The sequence below is a fragment of the Primulina tabacum genome, chromosome 16, assembly GCF_025594145.1.
Source record: "Primulina tabacum isolate GXHZ01 chromosome 16, ASM2559414v2, whole genome shotgun sequence".
Lineage (NCBI taxonomy): Eukaryota > Viridiplantae > Streptophyta > Magnoliopsida > Lamiales > Gesneriaceae > Primulina > Primulina tabacum.
Window position 1 is genome coordinate 33041398 of NC_134565.1, and position 21603 is coordinate 33063000.

The window sequence follows — 21603 nt, forward strand, 5'->3', positions numbered from 1 at the left end:
CCTTTATCCATAATAGTCTTGCCATAAATCTTTTAAATGATTAAATTCTTAATATAATTAATCCCTTTATCCATAATAGTCTTGCCATAAATCTTTTTAGGCACTCAGTTTTTATCAACTATTTAATACAAAGATAAAAAAAGGATCTAAGAGAAAACTGTAGCCAGTACTGGAGAATACCCTTTTTGCACCGCAATCAAACAATGTGGCAACAACCAAGTACGTCCCGAAAATGAAATTTTAAGGAGAAAACGACAGTTATTATTTTCAAGAAAATAAAAGCATCTTCGGGTATCAACATCACACTAGACACTAGATGTGACATTACCAGCAAACATTTTCCATAATTCATTGGACAAAGCCAATCACGATACATCAAGAAAATACCATTAAACTTTAAGAGCAAATGAGAGACCCTCTGTAGCTAGTTGATCCAAGCTATCAACCGAAGGCTGGACTCTAGCAAGATTGGCGATAGCCTTGTTTTCTTCCGGAGTACCACCTTCCAAGAATGCCCCAACAAGTTTTCCATCCTTGATCCAGTACGTCCCAAACTTGTGAGTTGGAGATGTTGGGTTGTTATCTCCAAACAGCACGGTGTCACCAACGTTGTCGCCGTAGAATTGCCATGAGAGGTCAAAAGCACGGGAATAAAAGAATGGGAGATAGTCATATTCGTCAATTGATGTTTTCTGTTCACTTGCAAAAATTGCCTGCAGAATAATACGTAAGACAGAATTTTGTGTTGCAAGGAATCTAGAATAACAGAATAACAAATATTTCTACAATCAGTCTGCATCTAAGCGTTTACAGTTATAGATGCGAGTAGGATCTGGGCATTTTGTTGTCTGATATCATCAGTAAGGAAAATATGAGGATTTAATTATTTAAAAAAACATGTAAAAACAACTTGTGGAACGCACCTTTACAGCTTGTTCAGCAGATTTACGAGCATGATCAACGTGTTCGACTCTTCTGATATCATCAAACAACTTCATGGGGAATGTGGCAACATCACCCACAGCATAAACATCAGGAACACTGGTTCTGAAGAAGCCATCAGTCTGCAGGCAAAAAGATCAAATGGGTAAAACTCGTTATAACTTTTTGTACAATCTAATACTCACAGCAAAACGTGCTGGGTTGTGAAAATTTTGAAGTACAAAAGGCTATGGTGCTCGGATTCGATAAAGGTTGGAGATTTGCCTCTCCAGTTATTTTGATATCTTGTTATGCATATCGAAAGCAGAAAATTTCACAAGCGTTGGTGGAAACCTCCAAAAACAAAGTAATCTACTAAAAAGTGAACCAGAAGTTCACTACAAAATAGCAATTGATTTATGTATGTCCAAGAAACAATATTTCGTCTCAGAACACTCATCCTCAAATATTTTGGAGGCAGTTTGTTATAAGGCCCTACGGTGTGTCTTTTTTAAAAATAGCCATTTCCTACGTATTTCAATACATAGAGGTAGGCTATTCTTAAAAACGAAGAGCACTGTTGGTCCATTGACCATAATTTCCTCGATCTTTTGGGCAACTCTTGTAGCGGTATATATCTCATCATTTTCAGAATATTTAAGTATGACCTTATTGGTGCTGCCAGTTTAGGGAGGAACATAAAGGGTAAAGTTGTACACCTTGATTCCTCCTTTCTCCTCTTCAAGTTGGCCCTTAAATAGGTTAATAAGTGGCTTTCCACCTACACCAACAACAACAATGTCTGCTTCTAGGACCCGACCATCTTTAAGATTTACCGCTTTAACCTGAATGATGAGATAAAAAGTCACCTGATGTTAGCCCGTGATCTACACAGCTTAACTAATCAATAAAAAGAGAGGTTTAGTACTACTCCAAGAGCTCACCTCACCATCCTCATTGGAGCTAAATCCAGCAGCTACAGTGCCTTTTATAATTTGGACTCCCTTGTTTGCATAATAACCTTCATAGAAGGCAGCTAAGCCAGATGTGAATAGCCTAGGCACTGTAAGACAGTTGAAGGTTGCCCACCACATAAGAGTCACATAACAGAAAATATGAGATGACTTAGAAAGGTTGAAATTTGCAACATATTAAACTTACTGCACCAAGGTTCTGGATAAACCATTGTGACATCAATATCATTGATCCTAAGAGCTGCACTTAGCTCGAGACCGATGTAGCCACCGCCAACAACAAGAGCCTTTTTATTTTTCTTCGCTTTGATTGCTTCTACAAGTTCATCAGCATCATTAATTACTCTCAAATAAAAGATATTTTTCGCATCAGCACCCTGTACACCAAAGTCCGTCAACCTAATCACCTGACCAAAACAAAGTATACAATCAGAAACACGCCAGCTACATGAAAGTAATAACTATAAGGGGGAATAAAGAATTCCAAGAAAATGATTCTCACACTAGATCCTGTTGCAATAATCAGCGTTTCATATTTAAAATTTTCACCAGCAGCACTGGTGAGGGTCTTTGAAGCAAGATCTGCTTTGACTATTTCGGTGCCAAGGATCAAAGATATTCCTGTAAAGCACAGAACATAAAGCTTTATAGGGATGTAACAGGCAACATTTTCAGGGAGATGCAAGTAACGACCCCATGGAAGCAACTTCAAAAGATATCCAACAATTGCAGATATTTCAGAGGCAAGCATTTTAAGGTATTACCTTTCTCAGAGTACCACTCGGGAAGGAGCCTCTCTCCTCCACTTCCAACGCATACATGAAAACCAGGAAGTCTTGCAGTTCCTGTCGGACACAAAATTTAGATGATTTCAGCTCTTTCTTTATCAGATATATATGAGATAACAAACATTTGGCAGTAAACAGACAAGAAATTAAATGTGATGAGCATATGAAATCAAACTCAGTTTTGATGAAATTCCCAAGTCTGATATATATATATATATATATATATATATAAAGGCGATTTTTTAATCGAAATAATGGCACCATTAGATTTCGAGAAGAAGTCAAAACTGAGATTCATTTCTGTGGTGCACAAGTCACTTGTAAATTTTTATCAGGCACGAGTCCCTGTATTCTTAGGCATTTTCACTTAACCAAGACAGTGTCAACCATTTCCCCCATTACAAAGAACCTCAATTGACCACGAGTAACAGACTGAATGTAAACCAACTCACCCTGGGGAAATAAATATGCCTTGCTAAGAGCTGGGCGTTCATAAGGAGCCACCTGAAATCATCATCAAGCGTACACATAAATTTTTAGCATAGAGGGCAAAACAATTATACCCAAAAAGTGCACCTAAGATTCCGCATATATACATCAGATGTAAGACCATAGAGGTAAGTAACAAGTGAATATCCACACCAGCCAATACCCACTTTTGACAAAGATAACAAAAGAAAAATAGATTAAAAATTTACATCAACCGTCAGACTTGAACTAAGAGGAAACAGAATCCAATAAATTAAGTGAGCATGGCTCCTTCCATGCTAGCCCAAGGAAGAGCCAGAATTTTGAGCAGGGGTGAATAATTTTAACTGATAAAAAATGTTATATTAACTGGTTAGCACGCAATCACAACTTGACAAGCCTTACGGTTTAATATATTTCTGTAGATGGAATGGTTTAATACATAAACAGGAAATGCAATTCAAATTCTCTAACTTGGTAGTTGAGCGATTTAACAAAGTTGTGTGTCTAGTATAGTTAAAGGACGTATAGCATTTAAATATGTGGATAACAATGAGGAAATCTGCTTGGGAAAAGCGTGCCATTATTTGATTAAGATTACGATATCCAAAATCCTTGAAATAATTTGTAAGACTGAAACAGTAGCATGGCCAATGTTAAAGTGTGGCTATCTTAGATCTCAACTCTTTGAGCATGAAATTGAGATTTTAAAAGAATTGACAATAGACTTTTTGAAAGTTTCACGTGATGTATAAAACTTTGAAGTTAAGCATTTCATAAAACAAAAAAAATTAAAGTGAGAGATCAAGTATATTATATAAATTCCTGGAGGGGGGGGTATAGAAATTCTTGTGGAGGCAAATTTACTATTTTTCCATTTCATAAAAAAGGCAAAGCTAATTAAGAACATAAAAGTGAGGAAGGGCGGCCGCAAAATAAGCTTTTCAAAAATATATTCTGGGATAAAATGAATGTTTTGGTTTTGTTTTAGAGAAGACCAAAATTTTCTGTACTTGTCAAATTGTATAAGCTTTTGTGACCTCAACTATGAAACATAATAATACTAGGTGAACTGATATATGGGCATACCGCTTCTTTGGAAATGATAGCCAGTTCTCCAGGTTTAACCCCCTGCTTAGAAAATTCCCTGGCAGCATATCCCTGCAAGCATAAACAAATGTCAATGCGGCTTCATATATTTCTTAGCAAATCCATATCATTGTTCAAAAGATATTACAGTTTTTTTCAAACCTATATCTGAAAACACGAGGTAGATATTTATATGTGATTAAATGTTGGGGTTATCATCGGGTAAAACTATGAGCACTGTACACAAGTTTTGGAAACAGTAACTTCTCAAAGTCAAGAAATAGTCCCACAAAAAGTTGTAAATCATTAACTATTGACCGACTAGAACTCCATGCCCATTAATAAAGTACGCTAGAGCTTCAAAAGATGCTCTTACATTTGAGAGAAATACTACGATTCACGTACACTAATTCATTCTCCCACATGAGGTCAAAAAGAATTTTCAGGACATATCGGGATTCGGGAGCCTCCTATTGCACTTCTTTTATTAAAGAAATTTTATAAAAGATCACTTACAATAAGTGATATCACTTGAGAAAACATAATCCTCGAGCAACGTTACATAAAAACAAACAAACTGAAAAACCTTGCACATAAACTACCGATGCATTTAGATTTAAAAAATAACAAACGGATCAAGATCTAGATAACTAGCACAGTAACAACGTAATACTAACCAAAAAGAAACAGCACCTACTAGCAAACAGTAGCAATTAACTCAACAAACAGATTTTATGTTCCCCATTTCAAATTGAAATTCATCATAATAATAAAAAGAAAAATGACAGAATAAAACCCAGAAACAACATAACCATAACATCGATAAATCAGAATCAATCACAATTCGGAAAAATACTAACACAACACTCGCATAGAAGAACCAAGCTAATTATCAATGAAAAGAAGACTCACGCCAGCAACTCCACCACCTACGATCACATACTTGAACGCCTTCTCAGCCATTAAATTGATTCAATCACCGATCGATCCTCAGTCCGCTCAATAATATCGTTTAGATTTTGGGAATTCTTTCTCTCCGCTTTTTGGGGTTATTTTTTATTGGCAAGAACAGTGGGAAGATATTTATATAGTGAGGGAAGGACGGACGATTTGTACTGGTTGAAGGAGGCACACAAAATAGGTGAGCAAGTCACTGGGATGAGTACACGTGGCAAAGTATCAGCCGTCCAATTTGCTGACTTTGCTGTGGCCACGACAGAGATTAAAATCCTATTTGCCAAACCACGAGTTATAATTCTGTGGCAACCTTGGTTTGGATTGCACCAAAGTCGCTAATCTGAATTCAACGACTTTAATTAGTTTCCTAATTTATAGAATTGTCGCGTCCATTTAGTACCTTCCAGTGGATTTGGACGACTTGTCGTCCCAATTAACTTTCTGCGATTGACTCGTCCAAAAGAAAAGCATAACTCGAATTTGCATCTAATTAAATTCCGTTTTTATAATATTTACTTATTTATATATTTTTATATTTATATATATCAGTTTTTAAAAAAACTTAATTAAATATCATTTAAGCTTGAAATTTCACTAAAACGCAATTTTTTAGTTAAAAAAAAGTAAAAAAATCGGTCAAAGAACTCCAATAAAATTATACTATATAAAAATATCTAGTGTACATAAATGTATATCTAATAATAAAATAATAGTCCAAGTCCGACTCTTCTCGATTGTTGCTTTCGAGAAACAAACAATTGAGGACTATGGTCTAATTACAAGCACGTACCAATAAGAGTAAGTTTTTTGTGAAACGATCTCACGAATATTTATTTGTGACACGAGTCAACTCTATCGATATTCACAATAAAAAGTAATACTCTAAGCATAAAAAGTAATATTCTTAACATAAAAAGTAATATTTTTTTATGGATGATCCAAATAAGATATATGTCTCACAAAATACGACCCGTAAAACGGTCTCACACGAATTTTTTCTAAAATTTATTTCGAGTTTCAATGCGGAAACGAGACTTTATGTCTTTTGTGGTCACATTATCGTGCCTCCACATGTCATATAGAAACTTGTAGCAACATGTATACACGTCCAAGGTCTTTTAAATATTATTTAATAAGGTTAATAATATAATATTATTATAAATACACGTCTAAGGTTTTTAAATATTTAATTAATAAGGTTGATGTATGATATTATTATAAATAAAACTGTTTTGTTCTATGGCCATATCGGAGCCATGTTTTGCCAAATATCTATAGTACTCTTTTTGCGTTATATATATAGACTTATGTGTATTTTCATATTAATTTAATAAAGTTATTGGAAAGATTGATTTTACAAAAAAATTATTCATTTTATTCTTATTTGATGAATATTTTATTTATTAAATAAAATAATTAATAAAATAATTCATTGATAAAAAGCTCAAGTCAAGAAAGTGTTTAAAAATATTTAATGACAACATCTAATCAATGTTTTGATTAGTTTTTTTTTGTTTAAGAACTTGGACTTCACGTTTGTTGGATCCATAATTTTTGGTTATACGGTTTGATACATAAGTTTGGATGCACTATGTTTTCTCGCTTATTAAGGGAATTAGTTTTTATTTGTTCACTAGTATTGATTTTTGTAAACTGATAAATACTTGTGCATGATTTATTTTATTTTATTTTATTCATTAAAGATTATTCGTGTGTTTAATCAATATATATTCCGATGTATTTTGTGAATATGTGTTACAACACATGCACACAATATCAAAAATGTGATATAATCTTAGTATTTTTTTACTTTTATGTTAAACAAACACTTTCAATTTCATTTTTTAAAACATCTTCATTTATCTTTCACTAAGAAATTGAATACAAACCAAAGAATCGGTTCGCGTTTCACTCGACTCATTCATTTATTCACGACTTATTCATTTATTTGTAATCGAGTCAAGCTAGTTGTACTCCAAACAAACAGAACAAGCGGGATTAAATTTCTTTAACTCGGTTTCACGAAGATGGAGACATCCTAATTAAGGTGTTATCATTAAAATAATATATGAGAATTTTAAAAATCCGTATAAAATTTTAACAAATATTATGGCATGTAATAATATGATGCATCACAAGCCCTCGAGATGTAACTAAGATGACAGGATATAGCGGACACATACTAAGAGACCATCTGCTCAATTCCTCCATGTCTTTACTTTTCCAGATTGAGCTTTGGCACACTGACTTGCTTAATGTGATTTATCTGGTCAACGTGATTTGCAAGACTACTATATTAAATTTTTAAATTTATTCAGAACATATCAAAAGATAACGACCGCGGATTCACAAATTTTTTTTTAAAAAAAAATGCATCACAATGGCTATAATATAATGTTGTATCACAAGTTATAAGAGCTTGAATCGGTCTATTAGAGTGGGTCAATGAAGATGCAAATGTTTTTTGTGTGGCCCAAAAGCCCAGACCATACATGTGATAATGTTATATATATATATATATATGTATATATGTATGTATATGTGTATATATATGTATATATATATATGTAATTTCACAGAATATCTCGAGAGGGGGACCGAAGTCCCCGAAAGTTTTTCCCTGGACCCTACTACAAAATAATATATGCTCGTTAGCCCAAAATTTTTATTCTCTTTAATTGCGTTAGCTTTCTTGTGTTGATTGGAAGTACTATAATTAAGCAATAATGATGTGTTAACATAAGATCCTTAAACAATTAAAGAATTTAAACCATCAAAAGCCTGTGGTTGCAATTATTGAGAACAAATGTTTAGGGGATCGATTTTGTTTTAATGGTAAGAAATTCGATTTTTCTAAACACAAATCCAAAATTCGAGTCTTTCCGATGATCATACAACATGCGTTGGTGACACTTTTCTCGTGATGGACCTAGTACGGCGCGACTAAATATTAATGTTATTATTCTCCAGTTATTTATTTTATTTTTTATGGCATGGGAATTCAGAGTTATTATGTTGGGTGCAATAATTATATCTGCTTGGTAGAGCGATCGAACCGTGGTACTTGAGCTGTTGTATGATTTAAAAGATTTGAGTTGCACCATTACTACTAGTTATATCTTTTGGTAAAGCGGTAAGCACTCGATACTATATATTGTCTTTCAATTTATATTGGATGAGAATCATACGAAAATAGTTATTGCTTCTGCTTTTATCACAAATAATATCAAAAACATAATTGGTGGTTTAAATAATAGAGCACGAAATCGTGAATTTAAATGCTGCTGTGAAAGCGGGGTGGTTGTACCCACCAAACAGCTAAGTGCAATTATTTATCTCCAACATTTAAAAATAATTAATAATAGATTTACCTTAGAAATATGAGTTTTCATGCATATTTTACACTTTATATTAAATATGCTAATTTATATAGAAAATACACCAAAATTTCTGCCACTCAACACATGATCCTGCGAATTATGTCTGATATTTGTGTTTCCCAATGCCAATACTATTGATATCATTTGATTCGTGATATGAGAAAAATAGTACGAAGATAAGAAATTTTTTTAATAATAAAATATATAAAAATGATAGTTAATATAATGTTTGATTTGATTGATTGATTGATTTGATTAAATTTGAGATAATGTGATATTACCGTTTTGCTTTTTTGAAAATATTTATAATATTATTTATTAATGGTAATATTGTAATTTCAATAAAATGATTTGACTGATGTGAGATAAATGATTGGTAGATTGATAAATAATATGATGCATCAAACATGAGATTATATTAGATAAAAATGTGTAAAAATATGGATAAATAATATAGCGAATGAAACGATACCATTAATGGATATTATTTTATGTTCATAGTGTTTGGTGAGATCTTGTTTAAGAGTCATAATTGTATATATATGGGCCAGTTTTAATGAATTAATTGTCAACTATGCATCCTTTTAAATATTATGCATTAATCCATATACCCTTACCGAAGAACTTACATTTTAAATATATTGTTAAAATTGATAATTAAATTTAAATCAACCCCAAAAGTTAGCTCAATGAGAATTGTCCAAGTTTATATATGCAATTCTCAAATATTTTTATTCTCATACGCGAGGGATTGTGTTAGTTGTTCCAAATCGATGGGATATTCTCAATATTTTATATTCGTTTTTTCAAACTTTATTTATAACCTCATCCTGTGTATTAATAGTGACTTTAAGATCGATACCGTTAGAGTACTTCATCAATTTTGTTTATAAACTAGACATTCAATTTTATATGCATATTTACCTACATTGATTTACCTATCTTAAATTGACAATATTTATTATATAGCATTATTTAAAAATAATGAGTTGACAATAAATTCTCGTAAACCCCATTTAATTACAAAGAAATTATGATACTTAAAAATCATAATATAGTTTTATTATCTTAAAATACTAACTAAATATATTGATAATTTGTAACTATCAAAAAAATTTAAAAAAAATCCACGACTTATATGCAATAGATTGAATAATGATTGAAATTCTCTGGAGAACAACAGTACAAGTAGGCTCACCACTCTGTAGCCCTTGGCTTCATTTGCCAACATGTTATTAATATCTATGTATAGTCCAAAAATATCACATTCATAATTGTCCACGTTCACGAAAAATATCCAAAAGTTAATAAAATAATAATAAATTTTAATTTTTTTTATAATTAATCACATTTAAATGGTGCATCGTCGATACCAACATATTCATTCAGAATAGGTCTCTTGTGAGATGGTTTCACGAATTTTTATCTGTAAGACATGTCAATCATATCGATATTCACAATAAAAAGTAATACTCTTAGCATAAAAAAATAATATTTTCATGGATAACCCAAATAAGAGATCTGTCTCACAAAATACGATCCGTGAGACCGTCTCATACAAGTTTTTGTCATTCAGAATTTCGAGTTGATGTATTTTTATATTAAGATTGTTGAAAAGTAAAAGCTTTCGCTTATATTTTTCTAAACACGGTTAATTTCAATCAAATATTACTCTAAAATTTAAAACCGAAACATGTTTCTGATATAATTATATGTATTGCTCTTTCGTTGTCGAAAAATTTATTGCGAAATCATATAAAAAAATTCACAATTTTAAGAATATAAGTTTCAGGCAAAATTGTTAAAAATATTATATCCGTCCCAATTATATAGGTTCTTTTTCCACATATGTTAAGAAATTCATTGCAATATATGATCGAATTAACTAATTTCATATACCAAATATATGTATACAAAAACATCACATCCGAATTATGAAATATATTGTTCATACAAATAAAAGGAATTTAGGCTAAAGTAAATCAATGCTACTAAAAATTATATACTTTACTTTAACATTCTAAATATTTCATTTATTTTTATCACAAGTTATTATTTAACATATATATTTCTATACAAAAACATATTTCAAAATGCATGTACAAATGTCGAGCTCAAGTCTCGATTCGATCTTTGTTATCCCAATTTAGTTCATAATTTTTCAAATCATATATAATAGGTCGCAAAACGTAAGGAGCAGTATGTAAAATTCGACAATTTTGATCCGATAATATTTTGGTCAAAAAGTATGTGATTTAGTTTGTAAAAATCTGGTTGTTTTTAAGATTCCTCACGACAATAATATCCTAATATATTTAAAATAATTCAAATTTATTTAACGTATATACATCGCAAAATGTGCATAGACAGACCGAAGAAGTCACATATATAGATATAGATACATATGTTGAAAGAAATATTTATTTATGTATTAAGTCAACTTTAAATTTAAAACAATCTGTGAATCTAACAGTTCTTCGTTCCTATTAATTTTTTTTTTTTAAAAAAAACTCGTCTTCAATATATATAACCACCAAATAAATTCCAAACGAAATATATATAATTTTTTTAATAAAATAATCATTAAACACTACAAAATAATTATCTTATTTTTATTTTTTTCAAGTATTTGTATTTTGAAATATATGTACAATAACTCCATTATAACTGATTTTTTCCCTAATATACAATGAGCAGTTATTCATTTCATTTTGATCGAAAATGCTCTATTTATGTTCCTAGACGCAGTCGATAGAATTAATATAAAATATATTAATATTAACAATTTCATCATTTTTTAAAAAATAATATATCGTGATTGTATATAAAATGAATGATAAATATTTTTTTAAATTTTTTTTGAAACTATATGACATATGACAATAGAAGCTTAAGTTTATAATTTTAAGAAATCAACAATAAATTAACAATTATATCATAATTTTTCATTTTTATAAATTTGATGTAGACAATATAAAAATATTGTATCCAGATATCCTAATTGACATATTTTTTTTTTAATTTTATATAAAAAAATTAATTCGAATAATATAAAATTTATGGTTCTCAGTGTCGGCAGCTGCCCAGGGCTGAAGGAAGCTCCGCCCATGCTTGGTTTATATATTTTGTGTATCAAATGATTTAGTTTATTTAAAATATTATTTTTTGAATAATTATTTTTTAAAATAAAGTAAACATGGACATTATTATTATTATTATTTGAGTCTGACATTATTTTCTTGGAATATAAAAAGGCGAGAAACATAAATAGTCTTTACAGAGAAAGAGAGAGGAAAAATGATGTGAGACTGAGGGAGACAGCAGAGGTTTTGTCGTTTCTATCCACCTTTCTTTGTCCACTGATTAGCCCTTCTCAGGATCATAAAAACCCCTCTTTCTCTTAGGGTATTTTTTTTTGTGTTGATTGATGGGGATCTCTCAAGGCTTCAGGTGCAATGATTCTAGCACATCTCTTCGTTGCTGAGCTCTTTATCTTGTCAAAGCTTTGAACTTTTATCATCTATGCTTCATTTCTTGGAAAGATGAAACTTTTTTTGTGATCTTTGTGCTTGTTTTGTATTTCTAGGTGAAGATTGTGTGGGTTAATGTTTTCTATTATCTACATTTATGTCTGGTTCCTTGTACATTGTCTTGTCGAGCTTGGGATTCCTATTTCTGGGTAACATTGATGAAAAATACTGGCTTTTCACGCTTTAAAAAAAAAATTTACTGGGTTGTTTTTGCTTTCTCGTTTCATTTGGTTTTACATTGTTTATGATTTGTTAAGTTCTGATAAACGCTTTTTTTTTTTCCTTTTTAGTTTTTCTGTTTGCTTTACATTTTTTTTCAAATTCTTACATTTAACTCGGTGAAATGTGGTGATCTGATAATTTAGTGATGAAACAAGGTGGTAATCTTTCCCGTGTTTTCCGAACATTCTGCTTATGGATTATCACTGTTCATATAGAGGATTGAAAATGGGTGAAAAATAATTACAAAATAGATATTTTAAAAATTGCCATATAGTCCTTTTGAAAATCAATAAGCGAATTACATGTAGTTGTGCCATGTTTAGCGAATTAATTAAGTTTAGTTAAATAATATATTATGAAATTAATTAATTATATGTGTGTATGTGTTCGAAAATGAAATAAATTAAAAAAAATTATTTGGTAATATTTAGAAGATATGAGTTGAAAATGAAATAAATTAAAGAAATAGAGTATTTGGTAATATTTAGAGGATATGGGTTGGAGAAGGTGTTTGAAAATAAAAATCATGGATCTCTGTTTTGGAGGATAGAGGATGAAAAATAGAGGATATGGATTGGAGATGGCCTTATGCTGGCTTGAAAATCTTTGTTCTTGTGATTGTTCTTTGGACAGGTAGTAAGAGAGAGATTTTAAATTCAACTTGTAATCCCCTGTTGATAAATGCACGGTTCCGTACATGTGTGGAATGATGCAATGTGTTGATGGCTTTAAAAAATTTCACATAAATATTGATTTTGGGGATCTTGGAGGGGAAGAATCTATACTGAACACCTGGGTGACTCAAATTATTCCCCATTGTCTCTGCAGGTATGTTTGGTGAAGACCTGGAAAACGAATCTTGGGAATGTTTACTCCACTTGCAACTTCATGATCTATATGCCGACTCCCCTTTCCATGAATTCCATCTGAAGCATTTTTGAGAAATAAACAAGCTTTATTTTCTAATTCAAGATATTCAACTCATAATTAGCAGTTCCAAGTAATGGGTTCCTTTCGTGGAAAATGTGAAATAGTGGAGTTGAAGGATCGAACGGTTCGTCATGTTAGAGCACAGGATAGAGAACAGAAGCTGCTAATGACGAAAAATGGATCAAACAAACCATTGAATGATGACATTGACAAGCTTTTCGAAGCCGTTAATCTTAGAGCATCCAAGAGTACAAATCTATCAGATTTTCATGGAAATGCTTCGAAGAAGCCTATAAGGGTGGTTGGTTCTCATTCATCGGGGATAGGATTTTCTGAGCCCGTCTCTTTGAAGCAAGCTCTAAGGGGACTGTGTATTTCTCAGGCTGCAGAGGTGGCTGCCATGAAACGGCTGTCAGTGACTACTGCATCGCCGAGGATCTCGGAAGCTAGTAGAATTACAGAATTGTACAGGTCTGTTGTAGCAGAAGCTGGTGAATCTGCTTTCTCGATAAACGAAGATGGAAAACTGAGAATTAAAAATTCTCTGGTGCTTCAAGATAGTATCTCAAATTCTTCGAACTTGGTACCTGGTATGATTCAAGGTTCTGTGGTGAAGGTAGCAACCCTAAGTTCAAACCCATGTTTAGGCGGCAAACCAATTGTAAAAGATCCAAAATGTGCTTCATATGAGGAAAGAGAAACTGATAATTGCTCTTCCATTAAGCTTCCTCAGCACACTGATGAGCCTGAGACAAAGCCCATGAACCAAGGTGCCCATTCTTCTCGTTTGCCCTTTTCCTTGCCCCCTAAGGGTGTAGATTCTTCTCTTGTGCATGGTAATATATCACCTGCATCAGAAACTGATAAGCAGATGCTGGAAACTGTAGGCACAGTTGAAGAAGACTCCAAGGTTTTGGTTCTGCCTCACCACAGCGGTGGTGATAATATGCCAAAGCCGAACAAGAAAATTTTGGGATCAAATAAGGTGCTGAGTGTCCCAAGTATGGATTCCTCCTCATCCTCGAAACCAGTGAGTAAAACAGCATCCAAATTGAAAAGGAAATCGAAGTTGCAGACTGCACCCAAGAGCACCTCTCGTGGAGTCAAATCAATCATCATAAGCAAGAATCTTGTCATAAAAAGACCAAAGAAGATTGATTCTAAAATATTTTACAAAGTAAGTTGTGGTCAGAACAATGGTCCTAGGGAATTGATCTGCCACAAGTGTCAATGTCATTTCAAGGATTTGAGTAAGGATCCCCAAGAAACTACTGGCACTAAAGTTTTTACAGGTATTAACAGTCATGGTGAAAGCAAACCAGATGGAGTTCAGATCCATTGGGAAAAGAGAGGCACCCTCGTTGTTAAAACAGAAGGGGGTATCTCCCAGAGCTCAAAAAGCAGCGTTTGTGATTTTAGTAGTAGCACCACTAGCCTAAGTGAAGAGAGCAATCTAAGTGGATCAACTCCTGGAAACAGACCTCATATGTCCAAGGATGTGAGTTGGGAAGCAATCAACCGCATAACAAAACATGGTTTCTTAGGGCTGAGCCATTTTAATTTGTTGAAAAAACTCGGTTCCGGAGACATTGGTACGGTTTATCTTGCTGAATTGATAGGAACAGACAGCCTATTTGCCATAAAGGTAATGGATAACGAATTCTTGGCAAGAAGGAAGAAGATGCCTAGAGCTCATACGGAACGAGAAATTCTCAAGATGCTGGATCACCCATTTCTCCCTACGCTTTATGCCCAATTTACGTCAGATAATTTATCATGTTTAGTTATGGAGTTTTGTCCTGGTGGAGATCTACATGTCCTCCGGCAGAAGCAGCCCGGGCGATATTTTCCTGAACAGGAGGCAAGGTATGAAATTTAAGGTCCATTATCATGGATTCGTTAACAAAAAAGGAGCACACAAAAGAGAAATATATGACGGACCAATTCAACGATTCTTGTGTTGGTCATTTTATTAAATTCCTTTACATTTGGTTCTTGCAGATTCTATGTCGCGGAGGTACTTCTTGCACTGGAATATTTACACATGCTAGGTATCGTGTATCGAGATCTTAAACCGGAAAACATTCTCGTCCGCAAAGATGGTCACATTATGCTATCAGATTTTGACCTTTCACTTAGATGTTCCGTGAACCCAACTCTAGTTAAATCGTCATTAATACCCGAGCCACCTCGGGTCTCTGGACCATGTGCAGGGTCTAATTGCATAGACCCTTTTTGTAGCGGCCCGTCCTGTAAATTTTCATGCTTTAGACCTAGGCTTTTATCTTCAGTAGGAAGAATGAGGAAGCTAAAACCCGATGCAGCAGCAGCTCAAGCTAGATCATTAACTCAACTCGTGGCAGAACCAACAGATGCACGATCCAACTCGTTTGTTGGCACGCATGAGTACTTGGCTCCAGAAATCATCAAAGGCGATGGGCATGGTAGTGCTGTTGATTGGTGGACATTTGGCGTGTTTCTGTACGAGCTACTTTATGGGAAGACGCCCTTTAAAGGCTCTGGAAATGACGAGACGCTGACTAATGTGGTGTTGCAGAGCCTCAAATTTCCAGACACCCCTATTGTTAGTTTTCAGGCGAGAGATCTCATCAGAGGACTGCTGATGAAGGATCCCGAGTATCGTTTGGGTACAGAAACAGGAGCTGCTGAGATTAAACGACACCCGTTTTTCGAGGGCCTGAATTGGGCACTCATCCGCTGTGCCACGCCTCCTCAGATACCCGAGTTCCACGAGTCAGGACATTTGCCGATGGCCCCCCCATCTCAGGGGGAGAAGTTGGTAAGTTGTGGTGGTGATGGAGAGCATTTAGAGTTCGAGTTGTTCTAGAGAAATGTTTATTCGAACAAGGCGCTCTCGGGTTATATACGACGTGTATCTTGATTCATCTATCATCTTGTAGTAACGTGTTTACTGTTAAATGTGTATTGCTGAAAATGTTTCGAGGTATGATTTACATTGGCTTCGTATATAATTGAAACAAGCTCCTGAAGTGACTCATATATCTCATGATTCCATGAGTCAGGGTGCTCAAATCTCTATCAAACGAGAAAAATCAAATAAAATGACATCTTTTTCTCCGGTATTTAATCAGTTTGGATCCATTTTTCAAAGATACCAAATTGGAAACATTGGCTCAATCGATCATGGCAAGCAAAGCAACCAATTATTACATTATTATTGTTATTATGAGGTGGAACCCGCAACCGATATTCTTCTGTGCTCATTAGATATTCCATAATAATATGTAAATCACGTTAGTTAGGTAAGTCACATTGAACAAGTTTTATATGATAAACTCATCTTGATGTGAAAAATCGTAACGATGACACTCGCTTATTCCACACAATCGGACACCCCTTGGGACTCGAAGCAACCAATTATTAATATAATATAATAAAGAGTGTTATTTACACTCCAAAAAATATTAATAACACTACTACTGAGTACTACATCTTATCTCATTAGTCAATTATTAAACAAATTTGCCCTTACATTAACTTTCTACAAGTTGTAGAATTTTGATTTCTAGAAAATATAAATGAAAACTTTTTTACATCAACAACTAAATATTTAATTTTTAGAAAACGGTAAAAATTTTAATGTTTAAAAATTTTCCATAATTTTTTTACTATACACAAATAAAATATAAAACAACAAAATGTTTATCTCAAATTTTGGTAGGGTACAGTTAAATTTTTTCCCTACAAAATACATGAAAAGTGAGTATCATATGCTGTTTTATTATGTTGTCCACAAATCGTATCAACACATGTGTCCATCAATGATGTGATACTCGCTTATTGAATATACAATTTTGATATGTTTATTCCAACTAGCATGAAGCACGTGTGATGCACGTAACTAACAATTATATGATAAAAATAAAAAATTTAATTTTCTTAAAAAATAATATATTTGAATCCTTTTGTTATTTAGTTGAATTTAATATCTTGTTATATTAGACGAATAAATTAATTAAAAACTTATATAATTTACTTTCGAATTTTTTGCCAAATTAAAATTCAAATTGTTAATTTTATGTTTATTATATATTTTGTGTTTGTATGTGTTTAGTACTTATATATTATGTACATTGAACATTTCAAACTACTTGTTTTTTATGATCCAATTTTTAACATCAAATAGGTCGTAGTACTGAACATTGAAATCATTTGTTTTTGAGTTTTTGAGTTGTACCATAGTCAAATAATGTCCAATATTTTTGTCAATTACTTGAATGTAGATTTTTTTGGATAAAAAGTGTTAAATTACCATATACATTAGTTGATAATAAAAATAAGAAACTATGTGAAGGATAATTATGTCCGTTCACAATTGGAAAATTTTTCAAGTATCCACGCTTTTATAGGTATATAATATAATATATATATAGATATAGATAAGTAAATGACACTTTATTGGTAAAGACATATGTTGTCACGGTTGGTGATCAGCACACACATGCACGGGCGCGCGCGCGCGCACACACACACACACACACATATATATAGTGTAGTGATATGCTGCTCACCTCTTGGGTGAGCTTTCGTGAGCGACAGCCCATGTGGCTGTGTACACTTGGAATTTGTTTATTTTTTTAAAATTTTTTAACTTCATGTGTGGCCTGTGATATATTAAAGGCTACCAGCCTGGAATTTGTGTTTTGATTTTTTTAAATTGAATAATTTTGTGTGTGTGGGCCTGCGATTTAATTGAAAATTAAATTTCCATCTTCTTCCAAATATTTCCAGGTGAATATCGTGCATCATTCTCCGACCAACTGAAACGGAAAATCACCCCAGATCTACGTAGATTCACCGAACCTCCTGCACAATAGTCCTAGCGTGGCCAAAGAAAGTCCTCGACACCACCGTGCTCGGATAATCCCCAGACAATCCTCGCCAGCACCTTACCGCCCGCAAAGATTTTCGAGCACCACCCCACATCTGCCTAGCGCCACTGTAGATGAAATGGATCAATATAGTGGAGATGAACAATCGTACATCCCCAGAGTCGGTGATGATCAGAAACCCCAGATTGGTATGAGATTCGATTCGTTAGAGGATGCATTCTCATTCTACAACCAATATGCCCGAGAATCCGGTTTTAGCGCGAGAATGAGTAATAGTAAGAAAAGTAAGAAAACGAACGAAATTATATGGAAGAAATTTGTATGCTTTAAAGAAGGGCATACAGATGATATTCGATGGAGCAAACAGACAAAAAATGATCAACCAAGAAAAGAAAGAGCCCGTGGTGAGACTAGAACCGGATGTTTGTCCAAGATTTCAGTTGTGAAGGAACAAACAGGTCCAGGTTGGGTTGTCAGTACCTTCATTGAAAGTCATAATCATCCATTATCGACTCCGTCGAAGGTGCATTTGTTACGCTCGCATCATGGTATTTCTGCATCAAAAAAAATGCTGAGTCAACAATTTGCAGAAGCCAATGTGCCAACTTGTCAACAAATGAGATTATTTGAGATAGGGTCTGGAGGACCTGAACATGTAGGTTTCATAGAAAGAGATATGAGAAACTATGAGAAAAGTGTTAGGGATGAGCATAAGGGTATTGATGCATGAACATTGGTCGATTTCTTCGAATCTGAGAAAGCGAAGAATTCATTGTTCTTTTTTGATTATGAGACAGACTCGGACAACAGATTTACCAGGTTTTTTTGGACTGATCATGTGTCAAGAAGGGCTTACACTGCTTTTGGTGACGTAGTTGTGTTTGATACTACATACAACACCAACAAATGTGGGATGATTTTCGCACCATTTGTAGGAGTTAATCATCATCATCTGACCATTCTTTTTGGTTGTGGATTGTTGAGTGACGAAAAAACAGATTCTTTTGTTTGGTTGCTTAATAAATTCCTAGAAGCCATGTGTCAAGGTGCCCCAAACTTGATTATCACTGACCAAGATCCTGCTATGATGAAAGCCATATCACAAGTTTTTCCTCAAACAACACACCGATATTGTTTGTGGCATATATTGAACAAATTCTCTGAGAAATTAAACCCAGTGACTTTCCGTGATCACTACGAAAGCATAAGGAATGCCATTCTACATTCCTCAACACATGAGGAATTTGAGAGTTCCTGGGAAGCTGCTATGTATAATGCTAACTTGGAACAACATGATTGGCTGTCGTTGATGTTTGAGTTGCGACATAAATGGGTACCAGCATATTTTAATCATGTATTTTCTGCGGGTATGTCAAGTAGCCAGCGGTCCGAAAGTTCACATGCTTTTTCAAGAGATATATATCTAGCAAGAACTCATTGATGGATTTTATCATTCGTTTCAATAAGGCACTTCGGCACCAAAGACACAATGAGTTAGTTGCAGATCATATTGATATGAATGAGCGTCCCAAGCTACAGTCCAAATGGCCAATGGAATCTCAGATGGTGAAGGTTTACACGAAAAAGAAATGGTTGGAGTTTCAAGAAGAAATGAGTCAGAGTCATGGTTATTACGTGCAACCAGAATCTGTGGGAAATGAGTTTGGGATTTACAAGGTGATGAATTTTCAAGTTTCTTCTTCTTCGAAACCAAGAGTGCTTACACATGTCATACAAGGGGATGATATATTGTGCAGTTGTATGAAATTTCAGTTTGAGGGCATTCCATGCAGGCATATGTTAGCATTTTTTCGTATAAACCAAGTCTGTCATTTGCCTGATAAATATATACTGAAACGTTGGATGCAAGCTGCAAAGAATGTAGAATTTTTTCCTACAGATGAGCAAAATGTGGTTGAAACTCCAGAAAGATGTTTGATGTCAAGACATTTGAGGTTATCCTATAAAGCTTCTGCATTAGTTGATATTGCATCATTGACTGTTGAGGGAACAAATTTCTTGAATGCACAGTTTGATTATATTGACAATAAAATGAAAGATTTGAATATCACTACAACAGTAAGCGGTGGAAGTCAATGTAGAAGAGCCACAGATAGGGCTATTGGTATCATTGATCCTCAAAAAATTAGAACAAAGGGATGTGGGAAGAGATTAAAGTCATCAAAGGAGAAGGCAACCACACAGGGAAGAAAATGTCGTGGGTGTGGACGCCGAGGTGTGCAGCATGACAAGCGTAACTGTCCAAATTTGCAAGACGGGTATGTGTTTATCACCAATGCATATTTTTAGTATTTTTGTATATATTTGGTTAATCATCAAAATTAATATATGTTGGCATACTCAACGTTCTTCAGGTCAACTATTAATAATAAAAAAGAAGAAGAAAGCTCAGATGACGAAAATTTTGGATCGATAGATGATAATTTAAATATCTAAATATATGTGGTTAATCATCAATATTTTTTTTTATTAATAACTGTTTTGAATTTTGTAGGTTCTAACAACTGGATTTGATAAAGGTTATTATTTTATCAAGTTGTATATCTGCGAAGGGGTAACCATTTTATAGTGCTTTGTTTCATATATAAAAATATTCATAAATCTGAGTTCTCATATATCTGTGTTTTCAGTGTTTGGTTTGATATATATGAGTTTTCATATATCTGTGTTTTCGGTGTTTTGTTTGATATATATGATTTATATATCTGCGTTTTCTCTTTTTGGTTTCATATTTCTGATTTTTCATATCTGTGTCGAAGATAGAAGTAACCTTGCTGCAAAAAAATTCTACAGTCAACAAATGGATCCAAGCAGACGCCAATGTCATCTCACTGGAGAATATCTCAATGGCAAATGAACAAAGCATAAGAAGTTCAGTTCCAAGTTGATTACTGTTTTCTTGGGTGTTTAAAAATACAAACAATTGAATGTAATACAGTAGACATCTACAATGTAAGGTTTTTTTTTCAGGAGTCCATGACAGATATGCTGCTTGTATGCTGCTTGCCACTTAAAATTTGTATGCTGCTTGCCACTAATTTCTTAGTCTGCATAACAGATTGCAGAATTTAAATGGAGCAAGTTTTTGAATTGCAATACAATCATCTGTCAAATATTATCTTCACCAAAACAAATACAACGGTTGCAACTACTGTCAATAAATTACAATTATTTTACTAATCATCTTTATTCAATTTTAGTGCTTTCAAATTTTCTTGTATCACCTCCAAGCACTTCAATATTTCATCTAATTTTTCGGTCTGGGATACTTTGCCTCTTGAACTTAAACCTGCACTTGAACTTTCGTTTATTGTATTTTGGGAGGACGTCGACGTAGATTGTTTCACCGATGCGGCATTGTAAGCTTTCTCGGCCTCCTCTCTGGTTCTAAATGATTGGTGGACAGCACCCTTATACCCGATAACATTAGAGCTTGCTTCTGCCCACGT

At 33.6% G+C, this 21603-nt stretch overlaps 3 protein-coding genes and 1 long non-coding RNA gene across 8 annotated transcripts; 2 read left to right on the forward strand and 2 right to left on the reverse strand.

The window, feature by feature from the left end:
• Positions 1–238: 238 nt before the first annotated feature.
• Positions 239–5343, reverse strand: LOC142528984 (monodehydroascorbate reductase-like). Its single transcript, XM_075634316.1, has 10 exons — positions 5153–5343; positions 4241–4312; positions 3136–3187; positions 2660–2740; positions 2398–2516; positions 2083–2302; positions 1866–1984; positions 1641–1766; positions 924–1064; positions 239–713 (listed from the first exon to the last, which is right to left on the reverse strand). The coding sequence occupies exons 1-10, from the start codon at positions 5201–5203 to the stop codon at positions 390–392; spliced, it is 1305 nt and encodes a 434-aa protein (XP_075490431.1). The 5' UTR covers positions 5204–5343; the 3' UTR covers positions 239–389.
• A 6526-nt stretch (positions 5344–11869) lies between these two features.
• Positions 11870–16234, forward strand: LOC142528736 (serine/threonine-protein kinase D6PKL1-like). Of its 5 annotated transcripts, none has more exons than XM_075633871.1 (4): positions 11870–12027; positions 13158–14029; positions 14147–15125; positions 15261–16234. In XM_075633871.1, exons 2-4 carry the CDS (start codon positions 13333–13335, stop codon positions 16105–16107), a joined length of 2523 nt encoding a protein of 840 aa, XP_075489986.1. In that variant the 5' UTR covers positions 11870–12027; positions 13158–13332; the 3' UTR covers positions 16108–16234. The 5 variants fall into 5 exon arrangements, with proteins under 5 accessions (XP_075489986.1, XP_075489987.1, XP_075489983.1 ...); XM_075633872.1 differs by having other exon boundaries at positions 14153–15125; XM_075633868.1 differs by having other exon boundaries at positions 13158–15125.
• Positions 12296–13158, reverse strand: LOC142528737 (uncharacterized). The gene is made up of 2 exons (XR_012815724.1): positions 12915–13158; positions 12296–12518 (listed from the first exon to the last, which is right to left on the reverse strand). It is a non-coding gene; the product is annotated as an uncharacterized LOC142528737 (long non-coding RNA).
• Positions 16235–18251: 2017 nt separating the features above from the next.
• LOC142528516 (protein FAR1-RELATED SEQUENCE 5-like) lies at positions 18252–18863 on the forward strand. The gene has a single exon (XM_075633566.1). It carries the CDS (start codon positions 18252–18254, stop codon positions 18861–18863), a length of 612 nt encoding a protein of 203 aa, XP_075489681.1.
• Positions 18864–21603: the final 2740 nt, after the last annotated feature.

Bases quoted from the DNA above. Each gene is read 5' to 3' on its own strand.
- LOC142528984 (XM_075634316.1), bottom strand. From the start codon at position 5,203: ATGGCTGAGAAGGCGTTCAAGTATGTGATCGTAGGTGGTGGAGTTGCT. The intron at 2,741-3,135 runs GTGAGTTGGTTT...TGTGTCCGACAG, and splicing joins GGCATATTTATTTCCCCAGG to GAACTGCAAGACTTCCTGGT. The intron at 714-923 runs GTGCGTTCCACA...ATTATTCTGCAG, and splicing joins CTGCTGAACAAGCTGTAAAG to GCAATTTTTGCAAGTGAACA.
- LOC142528736 (XM_075633868.1), top strand. From the start codon at position 13,333: ATGGGTTCCTTTCGTGGAAAATGTGAAATAGTGGAGTTGAAGGATCGA. The intron at 15,126-15,260 runs GTATGAAATTTA...TGGTTCTTGCAG, and splicing joins TTTCCTGAACAGGAGGCAAG to ATTCTATGTCGCGGAGGTAC.
- LOC142528516 (XM_075633566.1), top strand. From the start codon at position 18,252: ATGGATCAATATAGTGGAGATGAACAATCGTACATCCCCAGAGTCGGT.